The sequence below is a fragment of the Meles meles genome, chromosome 6 (assembly GCF_922984935.1).
Source record: "Meles meles chromosome 6, mMelMel3.1 paternal haplotype, whole genome shotgun sequence".
Classification (NCBI taxonomy): domain Eukaryota; kingdom Metazoa; phylum Chordata; class Mammalia; order Carnivora; family Mustelidae; genus Meles; species Meles meles.
The window spans coordinates 58,176,992-58,196,457 of NC_060071.1; the positions used below are offsets into that span (position 1 = coordinate 58,176,992).

At 42.8% G+C, this 19,466-nt stretch overlaps 1 protein-coding gene across 1 annotated transcript in view; it reads left to right on the plus strand.

Moving 5' to 3' along the window:
- The first annotated feature begins 16,562 nt into the window (after window positions 1-16,562).
- Window positions 16,563-19,466, plus strand: part of LOC123944049 (formin-1-like) — a 285,601-nt gene continuing 282,697 nt past the window's right edge. The window contains exon 1 of the mRNA XM_046008733.1: window positions 16,563-18,279. Coding sequence (XP_045864689.1) covers window positions 16,915-18,279 — 1,365 coding nt within the window. The 5' untranslated portion in view covers window positions 16,563-16,914. The remainder of the gene's footprint in view (window positions 18,280-19,466) is intronic.

Sequence of the window (19,466 nt, forward strand, 5' to 3'; positions counted from 1 at the left end):
CTGTGTGATATTTTGATTAGTTTTAAAGATTAAACAGGACTGCTCTGTTTTCAGTTCTGGACCTGATTTGCAGCATCATTATCAGGAAGGTACTTTCCTCAGCCATTTTCTATAGATATGCTGCTTCTCATTAGTATGCAGGGGTGATAACTTAAACATTTAAGAATTAGTGGGAATTTGACACCCGGAAATCAGAATGGTCACTGGCATTCAGCTGGGGCTACTATTAAGTTCTCTAATTTAGCTGTGCATTAATGTAGTTTAGTTTTGGGGGGGGGGGTTGTTTTTTAATAGAACCAAAAAGAAATATTTTAGACCTTGGGGCCCATTAGTCTGTGTTGTAACTACTCAACTCTGGTGATAAAAACAGCCATAGAGGAGCGCATAGGTGGCTCAGTTGGTTGGGCATTGGCCTTTGGCTTGGGTCATGATTCCATGGTCCTGGGATGGAGCCCTAGTTCAGGCTCCCTGCTCAGTGGGGAGCCTGCTTATCCCTTTCTTCCCTGCTCCTACTCGCTCTCTCTCTCTTGCTATCTCTGTCTCTCTCTCTCCAATAATTAAATAAAATCTAAAACAACAACAAACAAAAAAAGAAAACAGCCATGGAGAATACATACATGAATGAGTGAGCTTGTGCTCCAGTAAAAGTTTATACATACTGAAATTTGAATTTCATCTTATTTTCACATATCAAGAAATATTCACCTTTTGATTTTTCCCCCCACCATGTAAAAATGTAAAGATCATTCTTAGTTTATGAGTCATTCAAAAACAGGCCATTGGCCAAATTTGCATTTTGCCAGCCTCTGCTGTAGACCAAGAGATGGAGATCTCCTTCATTTTCTCAGCTCAGCCACTGACCAGCTATGAGTCTGTGGGCACTTGCTCACCTTCAGTTTCTTTATCAACTGTGTTTTGACAGAATGGAGAGGAGCAGAACAGATGAAACAAAGTGCTATAATATCAAATTTCCTGGTTCTATTATAAGAGCATAAGGCAGCCCAAGCAATGTTAATATATGAGGAATGGGAATTATTTAAAGAAAACAAACTTAATATCACAATATGAAATCTTTGTCCCAATGTGAGGAACCATGTCACAACTCTGATCGCAAGGCCAAAATTTGTCTCCTAACACTGTTGGAAGGCTCATACAACTTCCTGTCTCTCCAGTGCTATCCTTCCCTCCTCCCCCAGTTTTCTTGAGGTACCCTGACATATAATATTGTACAGGTTTCCAGCGTACAACAGAATGATTTGATGTATGCACATATAATGAGATGATTTCTGTAACAAGTTTAGTTAACATCTAGCACCTCACATAGTTCACATTTTTTTCTTGTGACAAAAACTTTAAGGTCTACTCTCTTTGCAACTTTGAAATATGCAATATAGTATTGTCGACTCTAATCACTGATAAGCAAACCTTATCAGTCTTTTAACTGGAAGTCTGTACCTTTTTCCACTTCCATCCATTTCCCCTACTCCATGTTTCCTGCCTCCGACAACCACCAATCTGTCCTCTATTTCTGTGAGGTCAGGGTTTGTTTGTTTTTGTTTTTTTTTTAGATTCCACATATAAGTGAAAACATAAGGTATTTGTCTTTCTCTTTCTTATCTCATTTAGCATAATGCTGGCCAGGTCCATCCATATTGTCACATGCCATATTCATCTTTAGTTACCGAATTGTGAGAAGATACAGAGCTTCCTTTGGAGAATGGCAGGAGATAAGGCTGGTGTAGTGGAGACAGGAGGCAGGCTCTGGGTACCATCTACTTTCCAACCAGTATGTATTTCAATGTTTAAGCAACCAGTGCTGCTCTCTTAGCATCACTTGGCTCAATGTCAGCCAGACTGCTGTGCAGAGAGGTTCTGTTGGGGTGACTATCTTCTCATCCTCCTCAAACAAATTCCGTGGGCCCTTCTGGTTGATCTACAAAACTCCTGAGAGACTAAATTCAGTGTGCTGTCAGTTCCACTTCTGGGTCAGAGATTGCTAACTAGTGCACAGGACATACTTCCAATGAAAAAAAAGTATTTGTTGTCTGAAATTCTAATTTAACTGGTTGTTCTCGATTTTATTTATGAAATCTAGCAAGTCTAGGTGTCAATTTTGGGGCAGCATCCAAAGGCATCAAATGTGTGACTTGTCCTCAGGTAGCCTCTATATATGAGAAACCCTTAGTCTCCCCAGAGTGCCGATTTAGAGTATGAACATTACAGAGTCAGTGTCAAAGAGCAGTATCTTAATTCTACGAAAGAGCGAGCTATCATTAGCTACGTATCATTAGCTACGTTCCTTAGTTTCTGGTAGACCTTGAAAGAGATGTGTCAAAGGCAACTGATTATTGACAAACCAGAGAGCAAGTGGGGTCCAAGTTCTTATAAGTACAATTTCTTGAAGATTTTCTTTGAGAGGAATGTTTACCACAGAGGATGGTTTTATAAAATGTCTGTAAGCATGGGACCAGGTGGGGTTAGAAAAGACACTAAAAGAAGTGTGGCCTGAGATTGAAAAAGAGATATGAAGAAAAAAAAAAATAAGCAATCATCAGGGTCATATCTTGGTTGCACGAATTCTGAGAGTAGGATTTGGCACACTCGCTTCGAAAATACAAACTGGGGATACCTGGGTGGCTCAATGGGTTAAGCTTCTGCCTTCCACTCAAGTCATGATGCTGGGGTCCTGGGATAGAGCCCTGCATTGGGCTCTCTGCTCAGCGGGGAGACTGCTTCTCCTTTTCCCTCTGCCCCTGCCCCCTGCTTGTGCTCTCTCTCTCTCTGTGTGTGTCAAATAAATAAATAAAATCTGTAAAAGAAAGGAAGGAAGGAAGGAAAGAAGGAAGGAAAAGAGAAAGAAAATACAAACTGAACCCTTCTTAGTTATTTTAGTCTCCAAGGATCATCTCAATCACCTTCTCACCTGTGTGGCCTAGAATTCTCCCTACTGAATTGGCTTCATTAGCTGGAGAGGACCCAGCATCGACTCCCAGCATCTTAAGAAGGCAGCATCTTAAGAATGGAAAGATATAATTCCCAAGGCCATACCCCACCTTAAGTATCTAAACCATAACAAAACTTCCATGGATTGATCACCTCTGAAATGGCAGGCACCATCCTTTGAAGTATAATAATAATAGTGTACAGTAAGGAGAGAGGTTCAGTCGAGTCAGGGGAAAGGATTGGAACTCAGGTCTGCCTGATCCTAGACCTAAGTGCTTAAACATTAAACTCCTCTACTGCTTCTTTGTTTGTTTGTTTTCTGTTTTGTTTTTAACTTAAGAAACAAAGGAAGTCATTTAATGGCTGTAAGTTAGCTCTCATAATCAGTGAGAAGGAATGAGAATGAGGCTCAGCATGCAAAGCTAGAACCACAGTCAAAACCACCCCACAAAACTCAATCTGGTGAAGATTCTGCAGCTGCTAACAGGGGAGACCAGATGCCTTGGCCTTTAACACCTTGGTCTCTAGAATTAAAGGGGAAGTACTGAGAGGAACCTGAGATGATGCCATTCCTTGGACCTCACTCCTTAATGGCAGACTCCAAAACATAATTTAGATTCAACAATAAAGAATGCAGGGTGCCTCATAGTCCCAGGAAAAGGTCACACATCCTTGTTTTCTGGGAAGCCAATGAGAGCCTACCACTTAAAGCTAAAAGCAACATGTTGACTCACCCAAATCAGTAGCATCTCCATGACAGTGGGCCTCTATTTGCATATGTCAAGGTAGCTTGTTTCCCGAGGAGTATGTTTATTTTTATATGTGAGTACATATGTGCGTGTGTGAAACAAAGAGTGAGAAACACAGAGAAAGAGTAAGACAGAGAACATGTGCCTGTTGGCTGTAGGATGATCCAAAAAAAAAAAAAAAAAAGTGATCCAGGTAAAGAGAAGAGGTGAAAGTGATGAATTATGGATTGAATTGGAAAATTGCCTTTATTTTTTCTTACAAATGCCGTATCACTTTAAATCATGATAAAGCAGCTGAAAAAGGGTCATTTGATTTTACTCCTAAGCCCCGTGAAATTTAACCAGTTTATCTCTCAAATTAGTTCTAATTTTGAAATTGGTGTGGAAGGTTATCATATTTAAGTAGAAATCCTCCTTATTGTCAGTCATCAAGTTCATTTCTTATGCCATTTCCCACACCTCCCTTGACATTCTCCTGTCCTCTGTGTGTACTGCAAGATAATGACAAATCTAGTAACCTCTCGCATTTCTTTATAAAATGAAAAGAACTTGGCTTACCCATTGAACCACGTTAATGGTTAATGGAATTGTGAAATTGGCTTTTCTTTGATCTTGATAACAGTGTCTTTATTTCCTTTTTGTCTCTTCCAACATGCACTATAATAGCTGTGCATATAAAATTTGGACTCTTGAGAATATACAGAGAAAACTTTGTATTATGCTTTTTTTTTTTTAAAGATTTTATTTATTTATTTGACAGAGAGAGATCACAAGTAGACAGAGAGGCGGGCAGAGAGAGAGAGAGAGAGAGGGAAGCAGGCTCCCCGCCAAGCGGAGAGCCCGATGCGGGACTCGATCCCAGGACCCTGAGATCATGACCTGAGCCGAAGGCAGCGGCTTAACCCACTGAGCCACCCAGGCGCCCCTGTATTATGCTTTTTTAAAGGAATATTATTTATTTGAGAGAGGGTATATGAGTGGGGGGAGGGGTTGAGGGAGAAGCAGCTACCCCACTGAGCAGGGTGGCTGACTTTGAGCTCCATCCAGGACTCTGGAATCATGACCTGAGCCAAAGGCAGATGCTTAACCAACTGAGCCACCCTGGCGCCCATGTATTATGATTTTATTTATTTATTTTTTTAAAGATTTTATTTATTTATTTGACAGAGATCACAAGTAGGCAGAGAGGCAGGCAGAGAGAGAAGAGGAAGCAGGCTCCCCGCCAAGCAGAGCCTGATGTGGGACTCAATCCCAGGATCCCGGGATCATGACCTGAGCCGAAGGCAGAGGCTTTAACCCACTGGGCCACCCAGGTGCCCCAGCTGTGTGTTATGCTTTTAAAGTCTGTGAGAACATAGAATAGAACTGAGTTTTATGAAAATAATGAGAAATTTGCCTAGGAATTTTATTTAAATGCATTGGTACATTGCTGCTGAAGTATTTTATTTGGTTTCCCTAAAATTCAGATCATTGCTTTTTGCCCCCTTTGAACAAGTTTTCTGCCTTAAAAACCACAGCTCTGCAGATGCTCATTGGACTGAGTGTTTCTGGGAATGTCACATGTTCTCTTTAAGCCCTGGTCTCTGGATTCTACACGTATCATCTATGTTCCGTGCGTGTATTTCAGGAAAGTGGTTTCCTTATCTCTCCAGGATATACATGGACATTGGTGGTTAAAAAGACAATCCTGTATGACCCATTTAGAATTTTAAATGCAGTAGTCTTTGGCTAGAGAATGTTAACATGATATTCTGGCTGAATGGCATAGTTATTTTTCTCTTGCCTTTAGATTTTTATAGACTTAAATTAAGCCATGTTGATTTATTATTATCACTATTTCTAAATTGCTTTAAGAATTGCAGCTATTCCATAAATGTCCTGTGATAACCTATATCGTAAAACTTCCCTCTCCACTTATAGAAAGTAAATGACCTTGAGTCTAAGAACTGTTAAAACATTCCTTTAGAATATTTCATGATACTTTTTAAAGTGTTGAAAGTGACAGTAGTGCTATATTTACTTTTGTTTAAATCCCAAATTAAAATGATGTACAAAGTGGAGGCAATATTGAATATATTTCAAAACTATGGACATGTGATTCTCTTACCCACTGATCTCTACCACTAACCTCACTCTATGATGAGCCCCTATTTATTAAGTGTCTTTGGTGCTCAAGGAAGCCCTGGGTTAAGAAAATTAGCACATTTAATTCTTAGAACAGTCCTATGAGTTAAATATTATTTTCCCTATTTTACAAATGTAGGTACTGGTTCATAGAAGTTAAGGAACTTGCCTAAGTGACACAGCTAGTATGTGACCAATAAGTAATACTTCATTTTAAACCTAAATGTGTCCCATTTCAAAACCATAGCTCTTGCCCGCTCCTCTCTTTGCCCTCTCTCTCTCTCTTTTTTTAAAGATTTTATATATTTATTTGACAGAGAGAGAGAGATCACAAGTAGGCAGAGAGGCAGGCAGAGAGAGAGAGAGAAGCCGACTCCCTGCTGGGACTCGATCCCAGGACGCTGAGATCGTGACCTGAGCAGAAGGCAGAGGCTTAACCCACTGAGCCGCCCAGGCGCCCCTCTTTGCCCTCCCTTTAACTGTGTTCAAGAGTAAGATCAGAGCTGTGACAATGCCCATCTTTCTCCTTTGTAATTTTAATGCATTTACATTTGTTTCCATATTTTTCTCTTAACCTGACTAAATTGTGAGTATTAACTTAAAGGAATCATTGCTCATCAAATCAGGGCTCTTAACCTTTGTTTCCTTTCTATCCTCAGCAAATTTCTTCTAGCTTCAGTAGCCATTTGGTTCCAGTAGTGAGGTGATGTGTTTTGCAATGTGAGGGAGAACTGTTACAAAATATCATCTTCATTTGACTTTATGGTAATGAAAAGAATGAACATTTAGAATCAGACTGATTTAGTTCAAATCCTGGCTTTGCCACTCATTGATTGTGTAATCATAGAACTGGACTAATTTCTTTGAACCTCAGAATTAACATCCAGAGCAGTGCCCGGTACAGTCGCTAGCTGTATGTGGCTATTTTCTTTTTAAGATTTTATGTATTTTTAAAGGTTTTATTTTTAAGTAATGTCTACACTTGACATGGAGCTCAAACTCACAACCCCGAGGTCAAGACTCATGCTGTACTGACTGAGCCAACCAGGTGCCTCCACATATGTGGCTATTAATTAAAGTTAAATAAAATTTAATATTTACTTTCTCAGGGCGCCTGGGTGGCTCAGTCAGTTAAGCATCTACCTTTGACTCAGGTCGTGACCCCAGGGTCCTGGGATCCAGACAGCATCGGGCTCCTTGCTCAGCAGGGAGTCTGCTTCTCCCTGTACTCTTCCCCCTGCTGGTGCTCTCTCTCTCTCAAATTAAAAAAAAAAAAAAAAAAATTAGTTTCTCAGTCACATGAGCCACATTTTAAGTGTGCAGAGGCCACCCATAGCTAGTTTCAACTGTATTGGAGACACAGATAGAGATCGTTTCCCTCACTGAGGAAACTGGCACTGAGCAGCATTCATCTACAAAATGGGGTTATTGATGGCTTTTCATAGAGTTATGGGGGGGTTAGGGAAGGCAAGAGAAAATTCCTATTAAAAACCCTAGCATGCTAGGTTAAAGCCTCTGCCTTTGGCTCAGGTCATGGTCCAAGGGTCCTGGGATCGAGATCCACATCAGGCTCTCCGCTCAGCAGGGAGCCTGCTTCCTCCTCTCTCTCTCTCTCCCCCCCACCCTGCCCCGGCCTGCCTCTCTGCCTCTCTCTGTCAAATAAATAATAAAATAAAATCTTTAAGAAAAAAAACAAAACCCTAGCATGGTACCCACTTGGGACAACAGTGACTCCCTACAAAATGCTCATTCTCTCCCCCTTCTTCTCTCAGGCATGCTCTTCTCATCTACCTCCATTTTGTTTTAGGTAAATCCATACCTTCCCTAATTTTTCAATTGCCTTTTTTAAGTATAAAAAATATATACTTTAAAATAATACCTGGACCTTTGGTGTTTGAACTGATAGTCTCAAGATAACTTTTACCTAAAAGAAATTAAGGAAGGAAAGAAAGAAGATATGCAGTTATAGCATAGCCAATGGCTGTCTGGTTTTATTCTTCGGGAAGAAGGAGAGTAGAGAGGCAGCAAGAGGAATCTATAGCTTATTAGATTCCAGATCTTTATCTAAAACTTTAACCACAATGAAATGCTTGTGTTATGGACTCCATACTTTCTGGAGTGATTGTCCATGTGGAGCATAAATACTATTTATTTTAGAAAAGCTCAAAGACCTTCAGAAACATGCCAAGACATTCTGAACCTTAAAGAATGCTCCTTTTCTACCCCCGACTCCCCTCCAGCTTCACAACTGAGTCTCAGCCTTTCCTTCTTGCCCTTACATTATTTTATTTTGCCATGGACATTTAGTCCATTTCCGGAGAACCTTGGGTACTGTTTGGTAGAATTAATCTCTGAAATATTTGATCCTAAGACCCTAACCACTAATGTAATAACTATTTTCAAGCTTGATTTTTGTATTTGTAAGAGTAAGGAAATTTTAAATGAACTAACACCTTTGGTGCCTAATGAGTTGGCCTAAAAACAAAACGAGAAAATGGTCAGTGCTCTGCTGTTGCTGATCTGGGCATTTTCCAGGCCAGCCACTGTCTGGGAGCACCCCTTCCCCACAGTGGGGAAAGTCACAGCACTAAGGATACACACCCTGAGTTTCAGCAGCCCCATGTGTCAGTAGACTCTTGAGAAAAGGATTTTCTTATTTATTTATTTATGTATGTGTTTGTTTATTTATTTATTTAGTTAGTTATGTGTCAGAGAGAGAGAGAGACAGAGCCCAAGCTGGGAGAGGGAGAGAGAGAAGCAGCCTCCCCAATGAGCAAGGAGCCTGATGTGGGACTCAATCCAGGATCTTGGGATCATGACCTGAGCCGAAGGCTGAGAGACACTTAACTGACTGAGCCACCCAACATGCCCTAGAAAAAGAATTTTCTTGAGAAAATCCAAATTCATGCATTTTTTTTTTTTCCTGAAATGAATTGGTTGGTTTAAAACTCATCTTGGAGGGCCACTTCGGGAGCTCAGTCATTGAGCTTCTGCTTCAGCTCAGGTCATGATCCCAGGGTCCTGGATTGGAGGCCCACATCAGGCTCCCTGATTTGCAGGAGGCCTGCTTCTCCCTGTATTTCCTCTCCTGCTGTCTCGCTCTCTGTTACATAAACAAATAAAAACTTTATTTAAAAAAAATCATCTTGGAGGGGGCACCTGAGTGGCTTACTCCGGTAAGCATCAGACTTGGTTTCAGCTTAGGTCATGATCTCAGGGTTGTGAGATATTGGGTCCCAGGTTGGGCTCCATGCTCAGTGGGGAGTCTGCTTGGGATCCTCTCCCTCTGCCCCTCCCACAAACTGAATGTGCACATTGGTGTTCTCATAGTCTCTCATAAATAAATAAATAAAATCTAAAGATCATCTTGGAGCACAGGAAAAGTAATAAATAACATGATGAACTTTGTCTCCTACAGTGGCCATCTGGGAGAATTTTAGAGTAATTTACTCCCTTTAGGTGATACAGATGGACAAAACAATCCAAAGAGTCTTGGCCCAAAGACACCTAAAGGGATTCTTTTTTTTTTTTTTTTTTTTTTAAGATTTATTTATTTGACAGAGACAGGGAAAGAGGGAACACAAGCAGGGGGAAAGAGAGAGGGAGAAGCAGGCTTCCCAGCAAGCAGGGAACCCAATGCGGGGCTCAATCCCAGGACCCTGGGATCCTGACCTGAGCTGAAGGCAGAGGCTTAATGATTAAGCCACGCAGACACCCCCAAAGGGATCCCTTGAAAGGATTTTCTTCGACACTCTGTTCACTCTTGGCACAGCTGCAGCATGGTTAGGTGTTGTATTCAGTAGGCCTCTCTATAGTAAATAATCCCATTCAAACCAAAGAGCTCCTCTGCCCAAATGCCTATGTGGAAGGAATTGAGAGGGGTGGTTTCCTGCTTGGCCCATCAGATCATCAGTAAATACTTGTTTCATACTGATAAGGTTAAAAAAAAATCTCTTAGATGCTTGTTGATGGCTCTAAGAAAGTTGTTGCTTTGCTAAGAAAGTATATCATACCCATTTAGTGCCTACTATGTGCAGGCACTGATGAGAGCGCCGAACATATTAGCTCACTTAATGCTCTTAACAACCCAGGAAGTAAGTACTCTTCCTATTCCCAGAATCCTGGTGAGGAAGCCAAGGCAGAGACTGCTTGCCCAATGTCAAGCTCCTTCAAGAAGGAGCAGAGTAGGATGTGAGCCCAAGACCCACGGCCAGGATCTTTTTTTTTTTTTTTAAGATTTTTTATTTATTTATTTGATAGAGAGAGATCACAAGTAGGCAGTGAGTCAGGCAGAGAGAGAGGGAGAAGCAGGCTCCCTGCTGAGCAGAGAGCCCGATGTGGGGCTCGATCCCAGGACCCTGGGATCATGACCTGAGCTGAAGGCAGAGGCTTAACCCACTGAGCCACCCAGGCGCCCCACACGGCCAGGATCTTAACAGTGCACACTGCCTGGGGGTTCCTGATCCCTGAAAGACCACAGACACACTGCTTTCTTCCATCCTCACAAGGATGCCCCAGCCTCTCCTTTTTAACTTTCAGAGTCTTCTAGTTCGTTACCAACATTCAGCCCATTTCCCATGAAGATTTGATACTGCTGCATGGAACCAGTCTTAGAAACATTTTACACTAGGACTGCTCGGTGGAAAAAGCCTTAATCACTGACACCTGCCCTTGCAGCCTGTCAGTGCGGGACAGGTGCAGCCTGTTGCTGTTGTTGTTGTTTTTGAAGAACAATTAGTAAGAGTAGTTGCCGGCTTCTCCTAGGCTGACCTAGAGGGGCTGTTGTAGTGCACAGGGAGGAGCTCCACCATGAAGGGAGGGAAGACGTTACAAACCCGAAACAGAAAGGGAAGCTTCAGGAGGTATCTGGATTTGTCTTTTATTTGGTCTCATGATTCCATTTCGAAGATGTGGAGGACAAACATAAGGAGGGTGCTGTTTAGGAAGAAGGTAAGCTCACAGGCCAGGGGCAGTGGGGAGGGGGGAGGTGAACAGGAGTTAGGGTACCTCGTTTCCTATCCTGCTGCTGCACTTAAGTAGTATGAACTCGTACCAGTTCTTTAGCTTTGCTTGACTTCAAATGGCTTCATTTTTAAAACAAGAATGTTGAAGTAGTTTATTACTAATATTTCTGAAGTCCCATTCAGCTTCCCAGCACTTTGATTCTACCTACATTCTTCCAGAATCCTAAACTCCTTTCTTAGGATGTCGTTCATTTAACAAGTGTCTTTTTTGAGGGCTTATGATGTCCTAATTTCCTCAGACTCACCACTTGTACTAGACTTCATGTACTAAGTAAAACACCCTTTCGAAACCCCAAAACCCATTTCCACCCATTATCCCACACACATCTTTATCCATAGTTTACTTACTCTTCCCAGTCCACTGATCTAAACATGTCTTCCACAGAAATAATTTCTACACCCTTACTTACCCTTAGTAATTTTAACTTCTTTCTACTTTTCTCAATCATCACATGAAGCTAGTTGAACCATTTAGAAGCTGCAAGCAATTAGTCATTAAAAACAGGCCCAGAACTGGAAGTAAATTGAGTAAGAGAAATAGGAGGAGAATCAGATTGCCTAACACTGAAATTAACCTCACTTGCTTTACTTTTCACTGGCCTTTCTGGGGTTTTATGAGACTTGGGGGAGAAATTATCTAAACAGAATGATATGGGGGAGGGCTGCGAAAAGTAGAAGTTGGGAGGAGTTTAGGAAGTTTTTCTTTTAGGCAATGTCCAGTTTCTGCAAATTGACTTAAACAAGACTTGTTAATGGTGATTAATCTTACGAGAGCCAAGAAGCTGGGTTCTACTGACGGTTCTGGGACAACGGGCCTTTTTCGTTGCAATCACTCTTGCAGGCTTATTTCACCAGGTATCAGTTTGTTGGACTGATGTTCTTATTATCATGAAGAACAATTGCCTTTTGCCTCAGTCTGAGAGGATGGTGAGATGGAAGAAACACGGAGAACTCATTGCTAGTAAATTCTCCACACAAATATGTGTCCAGTTTTCAAGTAGCTGGGTACCAATGGTTTTCTTTCTTTCTTTTTTAAGATTTTATTTATTTATTTGAGAGAGAGTGAGCATGAGCAAGGGGGAGCAGCAGACAGAGGGAGAAGTGGGCTCCCTGCTAACCAGGGACCCCAATGTGGGACTTGATCCCAGGACCCTGAGATCATGACCAGAGCCAAAGACAGATGCTTAACTGACTGAGCTGCCCCGGTGCCCCTGAGTACCAATTGTTTTTAACAAATAGTTACAAAAAACATCACATGAGTCAAATGCTACTTATTTTAACTTAGCTGTCTAAGTTGGGCCACTTTATCTGGTCTCTTGTACATGTGTAGCTGTTATAGGGCTTAAGGGTCTTGAGGTTAGAACTGTCAAGGAGCATGAGTTTCCTGTCCCTTCTAGCTGGACTAAGAATCCGATGGACAGGAGACAGATTAACAGGAGAAAATCAAATTTAATTTTGTACATACAGGGAAGCCAGAAAGATATAATTCCAAAGATAGGCAAAATGAGGTATATATGTTGCCCTAAACTAAGGAGAAGGGGGATGGGGTCTGGGACTCCGAAGGGAAGGAAGGCAATTCAAAGGGCAACAAGAGCAGATGTTTGGTAACTAGATGGTTGCCCTGCCATACAGATGGGTCACACAGATAAAATTTATCTCTGGGAATAACCATTATTCTGAGGAAGAACTCCAATTTAGATTCTTCTATGTGTGTTTAAGGGAAGAGCAAAAGTTTCTCTTGAGGCTGCAAGTTCTCAATTGCCTTTAGCACAAAATAACCTTCATGCCATAGTGGCCCATCTTGGAGTGACCTGCCATTGACCAGTACAAAACAAAAGAGATTTAGGGGAGATTGTAAAGGAAATAGTCTTGGCTGGTACTGGTTTTGTGTAGTAGGCTTTTAAAAAGTGTGCATCACAGAATAAGACACTGAGATAAATGATGTCCAGAAGAAGTGATTATTTTTCCCCCTGAAAATGTTAAAGCATTAAGTAGGTTCATTTTTCAAAATCAATCAACTAAGATCACATTTGTAGACTTCTTAAAAATCCTAGAAGAGAGCACAGGCAGTAATGTCTCTGATGTTGGCTCTAACAATATATTTCCAGATATATCTCCCGAGGCAAGGGAAATAAAAGCAAAAATAAACTATTGGGACTATGTCAAAATAAAATGCATCTGCACAGTGAAAGAAACAACAGAACTAAGAGACAACCTACTGAATGGGAGGAGATACTTGCAAATTACATATCCAATAAAGGGTTGATATCCAAAACATATAAAGCATGGCTACAACTCAACACCCAAGAAAACCAAATAATCTGATTAAAAATGGGCAGAACACATGAACAGGCATTTCTCCAAAGAAAACATACAGATGGCCAATGGACACACAAAAAGAAGCTCAACCTTACTCATCAGCCGGGAAATGCAAATCAAAAGTACAATGAGATATCACCTCACACCTGTCAGAATGGCTAACATCAACAACACAAGAAACAAGAAGTGTTGGCGAGGATGTGGAGAAAAGAAGTCCTCATGCACTGTTGATGGGCATGCAAACTGGTGTAACCATTGTAGAAAACAGTATGGAGGTTCCCCAAAAAGTTAAAAATAGAACTGCCTTATAATCTAAGAATTGCACTACAGGGTATTCCTTCCCAAATACAAAAACACTAACTCAAAGGGGTACAGGCACTCCTATGTTTATCACAGCATTATTTACAGTAGCCAAAATATGAAAGCAGCCCTAGTGTCCATTGATAGGTTAATGGATAAAGAAGTGGTGTGTGTGTATATATATATATATATATACACACACACACACACACATATATATTTATAAATATATATGCTTTATACATTAATCATATATATAATTACTATGTATAATATATAGAGATACATATCTATGTAATTATATATATAATTAACCATATATGTGTGGTATAGATATTTATAAAATATATATTTGTGATATATATACCCCATATATGTGGTCTAACATATAAACATAAATATTCTGTTATATATAACAGTATTTCTCAGCCGTAGAAAAGCATGAAATCCTGCCATTTGCAACAACATGGATAGAGCTAGAGAGTATAATGCTAAGCAATATAAGACAAATACCATATGATTTCACTCATGGAATTTAAGAAAGAAAACGAATCAACAAAGGAAAGAGAGACACAGACAAAATAAACCAAGAAACAGCCTCTTAATGATACAGAATATTGGGGAGGTGGGTAAGAGGATGGGGGGATACAGTGGATGGGGATTAAAGAGCACACTTATCATGAGGAAAAATAAAGTAAAATGGTTTAAAAAGATTTGCAGGCTTCTTATTTGAACATCATGGGGCCAGCATTTTTCAGTTCCTTCAATGACCAGCAATAGTAATGCTTCTCATAGTGCAAGAGAGTCTATAGTGGAAGACGTGTTTGAATCACCATGCTGCTCTTTCTTTCTTATCCTCCTATTTAGAGGTCACAGCTTGCTCTCATTCAGAGTTGTTTTAGGTCCACCTCTTATGAGTCAGACTGAATTTAGAGCGTGAAGTACTTACAGGGTAAGAACAAAGTGTCACCTTTTTCTTGGCGGATTTCCCCTATTAAACTTCACGTTTCATGAACGTAGAGGGCTGGAGTTTCCTTTGTCTGTATATCCCCAGAGCCTTGTACACAGTTGGTGCTTAAAAGCAGTGGTTGGATGAGTGCATCTTTGTAATAGAATTATGCTTCATAAGTGGAGGAGAATTGTATGGGGAGATCCTCGTACTGTGTCACAGAATCCTAACACAGACTCCTGTGTCTTTTTTGGGGACTAGTATACAAGCCAGCTCCGAAACTTATTCTGGAAATCAGTAATTAGTTAGGTCCGAGAAAATGGAGCCTTTCAGTTCAAAAGGGCAACACAAAATAGATGTCATGTCTCTTCCCGCACTCCTGTGTTGGATGGTCTGTGTAGTTAAGAAGACAGATCTTATGATGCGGTGTGGGGATTCCTTTTCTCCTCTGTCTTGAAGAAGCAGAAGTCTGATTTTTATCGATGGGCATTTCCTCTGGTCAGGAAGCTGTTCTAAGACGTAAATGGTGCTGATAAATTTTCTCTGTGTCATGGTGGCCTTTTGATTAAGCGTGCTGTAATGAGGCATCCCAAACCTACTAGCCTCCATTTAGACTCAAGGTCAAATCAGGGACCCGGAAGTGACGTCTTAACTTTCCCAGAGGGGTTGGTGGGATATTTTAATATGTACTCTTCTGTGTGTGAGGCTTCCTTTTGAAGGCATTGCTAGGAATGTGTTGCAATCAAAATTTCCCAGTCTTAATGCTTTCGGGGGAGCATGATTCAAGTCTTTGGTGTGCTATTCACAGCTGCTCCCTGATGCACATCCACTAAGAGTGTTGTTTTGCTTATGGCTACAGCTTTTATTTTGCAGAATAAATTGCTGTTTGTGTTTAACACTTGGGCTCAGTCTTCTTGCAGTTTTGGTCAGAGACCTGGTGATTAGTTTTCAGCCAGTTTGACTGTCCTGATCCAGCGAAGGAACTTGGCCATCGCAGGTACTTGCTAAATGCCTGCTGGCTGGACCAGATTTGAAAAACACTGAGACCTTCAGGTACGACAGGAAGCTGTCCCAAGAGGCAGCTAGCTATGCTGCTAGGAAACAGCTGCAATTTTTCCACATCCTTGGTTGCTGTGTTCTCAGCATACAGAGTGTTGGAAACTGCCTTGAGCTGATGTTTGGTGGTGGTTTCGTCCATCCTGTGCTTATTTTAGGCAAATTGGGTCTGTGAGAGAAACCTGACAGAGACGTTTCAGATGTTTTGCCCTTTAGGGGAATGTGGCTCCTTGGGGATCTTGGCAGAATCGCTTTGCCTAACAAGGCAGGTTGTGTGTTACCTTGTAGCATGCCAGGTTTCACTTGGTTGGATCGCTGAAGCAGAGAGCGGTGCCCTTCAGCCACCAGGATTCCTAAGGAAACCAGGAAGTTAGAGCTGCTGAGCAGAAGCCTGAGGTTGGCACAGAGCGTGTGGAGGGTAATCATCGGACGGGCTGGGGCTGTTTACTCTGCCGGCCTAAGGCTGATGGACACTGGGCGTGGTGGGCATGCTTGCCTAAGTACCTGTTTGTAGAACAGTGAGACAGGAGCGCAGAGCTAAAACAGCAGTAATCTGAAACCAGTCCTGTTGGTCACCCACCCCCCAGCCCTAGCAGCTGAAATCTGCATTCCAGATGAAACCTGCAGGGAAACGGAAGAAAGCATTAAAACAAAACAAAACAAAAAATCCAAAAACAAAAACAAAAAAAAACCTTCAAGAGCAGTAATTTACTGCTTTGGGGAGTTCTGGGCATTTTGAGATCATCTATTCCTTTACTTGCATTTCTTTGCTTTGGGTTTTGTAAGTGACGGTTGATCCCTGTGTGCTGCTAGGTTTTTTGGCCTGGATGGAGCACAGGCTTCCGACCAGAATTTAGATGGCAAGAGGGAGCTTCTCAAAAGCGTTTCCGTCAATTTCTGCTGATTCATTTTTGAATTTCTTGGGCTGCTGGGCGAGGTGGGGCGGGGGGATGGGGGGTCAAGGGCTGTCAGGATCTGCTTGCCGGCTCAGCACGTTCTGGAGCCTCCCTTGCTCACCAATGAGGAAGTTGAAAGCTACAGGGAGGCTCTGGGGCGGAGCTCACAGTGAAGTCCTGGGCCGGGATGACTGGGGGCAGGCTGACTTTCCCTACGACAAAAACCCTTTTGTCTGCGGAAATAAATACGGAAGTCCCAGAGGAGCAGCCTCCCCAGTTCGTGTGTAGTAAGGTGTGCACCCTCTGCTGCGTCTGGGCAGAAAGCTCCACGGACTTCTCACAGCTGGCCCTGGGCGCTCCATCCTCGCACACACCCCGGAAGGAGGGCCCAGCAAGTGACCTGAAAAAGACCAAGCGTGCTTGCTCCGCGGCGGAGAGGCTGCCGGGTCCTGTTGCTCCCTGTCCTGTAAGTTCAGAGCCGATGGTGCGGATAAGCTGAGGGAGCAGGGAAAAGTGACAGAAGTCAGAACGTGCACGGAGGGCATTGCCCAGGGATGGAGGACGCTGGAGACACTCTGAATGGCAGTGATGATGTGTCGGAACCAGAAAAACCTGAAGCCAGACTTGAAGTGGCTCAGTCAATCCTGAGCAAGTTCTCTATGAAAACTTTGTTTGGGCTTACAAGTAAGTTGGACTCTGTGAAGCCGGATGAGGAAGCCGCAGTGCTGAAGGCATTCCACAGTTTACCTCAGCTGGGTGATCCCAGCAAGGGCTCGGAGCAGCAGCCCAAGGCAGAGGCTCAGGTTCCACCTGACCCTAGAAATGATAGCAAGACTGCTGGGGTGGAGACGGAGTCAGAGGGAAGTCAGGGAATAGAAGAGGCAGGGATTTCTCTTCCTGGTCAAGAGCCACTTCCCCTCGGTGCTCAGAGTGTGAACAGAGACGATGTCATTTTGGTTCGTGGGACTCTTGTGAACACCACCAGCGATTCCGACTCTGATGATGGTGGCCAGCAGCCAGAAGAGGAGAGCCATGCCAGCCGCCCACAGCCCCCCAGTGTTTTATCTGAGCCATCTCAGGATCCCAAAGAAAGGCCACGTGATTGGAGGGAAAACAGCACCACTGGGGAAAGGGATGATGCAGAGCTCTGTGCAGAAGGGCCTCAAAGGACTCCACCTGAGATAAGTAGCAAACCGCAACCTGGCGATGGTGGCCTCCAGACAGAGCACTGCCCCACGCAAGGACAAGCTGCCGAAGAAAGTTCCCCAGTCCTCCCCGCGGTAACAGCCCAGAACGTGAGTGTTGGTGTCGCCGAGGATGACTCGTCTAAAAAAGAAGTCACCGGAGAGAAGTCGTTCCAGCTTCCGGCCTTTTTCAGCGGGCTTCGTGTGCTGAAGAAGGGGGCCACAGGTGAGGGAGGGAAGACCATCACTGAAATTAAACCAAAGGATGGCGATCTGGCTTTGCTCAAATTGACACAGCCCGTTCAGAAGTCCTTAGTGCAGGCAGGGCCTCCGACGGTGAAGACTGGGGAGAAGACCACGGACCCGAAGGCCACTCCCACTCTCCTGGAGCAGCTCTCTCAGCTGTTCATCCTTGACATGCCCAAAGCAGAGGTGAAGGCAGAAGATCCTGAGCAGCCCAGGAAGGAGGAAATGGGCTGCAGTGCTGCCCAGGAGAGCCAGGACGGCCCCAGCGGAGCCCAGACCCAGGGTGGAGAGGTCAAGCCAAAGCCTCCAGAGACAGCCCTTGAGGCCTTTAAAGCCATATTTGTCCGTCCCCCCAAAAGGGGGACCACAGCTGACACGTCTGAGCTGGAAGCCCTCAAGCGCAAGATGAAGCATGAGAAGGAGTCCCTAAGAGCTGTGTTTGAAAGATCAAGGTCAAGGCCGGGCGATGGCCCCTCTGAGTCCAAAAGCGTATGTAGAATTGGGTTTGGGGTTTTGTCGTAAGATGCAATGCTGCTGTATTTCTTTTTCAGCTTTCCTGTCAAAGTGAGTCCCAGTTACCTGTTGTTAGTCAATCTTTTCTAAGTGAAAGGGGATTACGATCAAATCACCCCTGCAAGGAGTATGGAGTTAAACTAGGGATTTCTGTCTTTCTGTTATTTTTCTGGAGGGTCCTAAGAGGGATATACATAAAGATGTGTGGGCAGAAAGGGGAAACTGCCACTCTGAGTTTAAGCGTTAATAGATGTTCTTTTCCTTTTTAAGATTTTATTTATTTATTTGAGAGAGAGAGAAAACATGAGAGAACACAAGCGGTGGAGAGGGAGAAGCAGGCTGCCCGCTGAGCAGGGAGCCCAAACCGGGGCTCGATCCCAGGACCCTGGAATCATGATCTGAGCTGAAGGCAGACGCTTTACTGACTGAGCCACCCAGGAACCCCGATAGTAGATGTTCTTATAAAAAAATAAAGCAGCATGAGGAAGTGATGCTGTAGAGAGAGCCCACATTTCCTCACCTCTTAGTCAGACCTCTGCAAAAACTCTGTTTTAACTTTGAAAGTCTGCCATTTGGCGAAATAGGTGTTTGTGATATGATTAAAATGTTCCGTGTTCGTTACAAGGCATCCTGATCACTGGGTTTAATAATTTAATTCTAACTCACCATTTACTGGTCAGGTGACCTCAGTCACCCAGAGCCTCCGAGATCCCCTCATCCGGCAAGATGAAGAAAATAACCCTTACCTTAGGTGGTAGTTGTGAAGAGTAAGTGACATTAGCCCATGGTAACCATCTAGTGAGCTAGTGTTACTATTAAGGAGATTAATTCAGGTAATCTATAAAGACTAGGAAACCCCTGTCCAGTAGATCTTAAATGTTCATAAGAACAATAGAATTTTAGTATCTCCTCAATCTTGAATTATCATTCCCTCTTTTATAGTTGATCAGTTGAAGCAATAAAAATTTAAAAATCTTTTGGAAACATTCTTAGGATGTAGTTGAAAATTGAACTCAATATGGCATTCTCCAAGTAGTAAAAATCAGCCCCTATAAAAATGGCTTCAATATGAAGGCCATGTCATTTATTTAAAGAGAAAAAAGAATTGAAATCAGCAATGTCGAGGGCTTAGAGAAATTTCTTGACCCACATATAGCTGATGT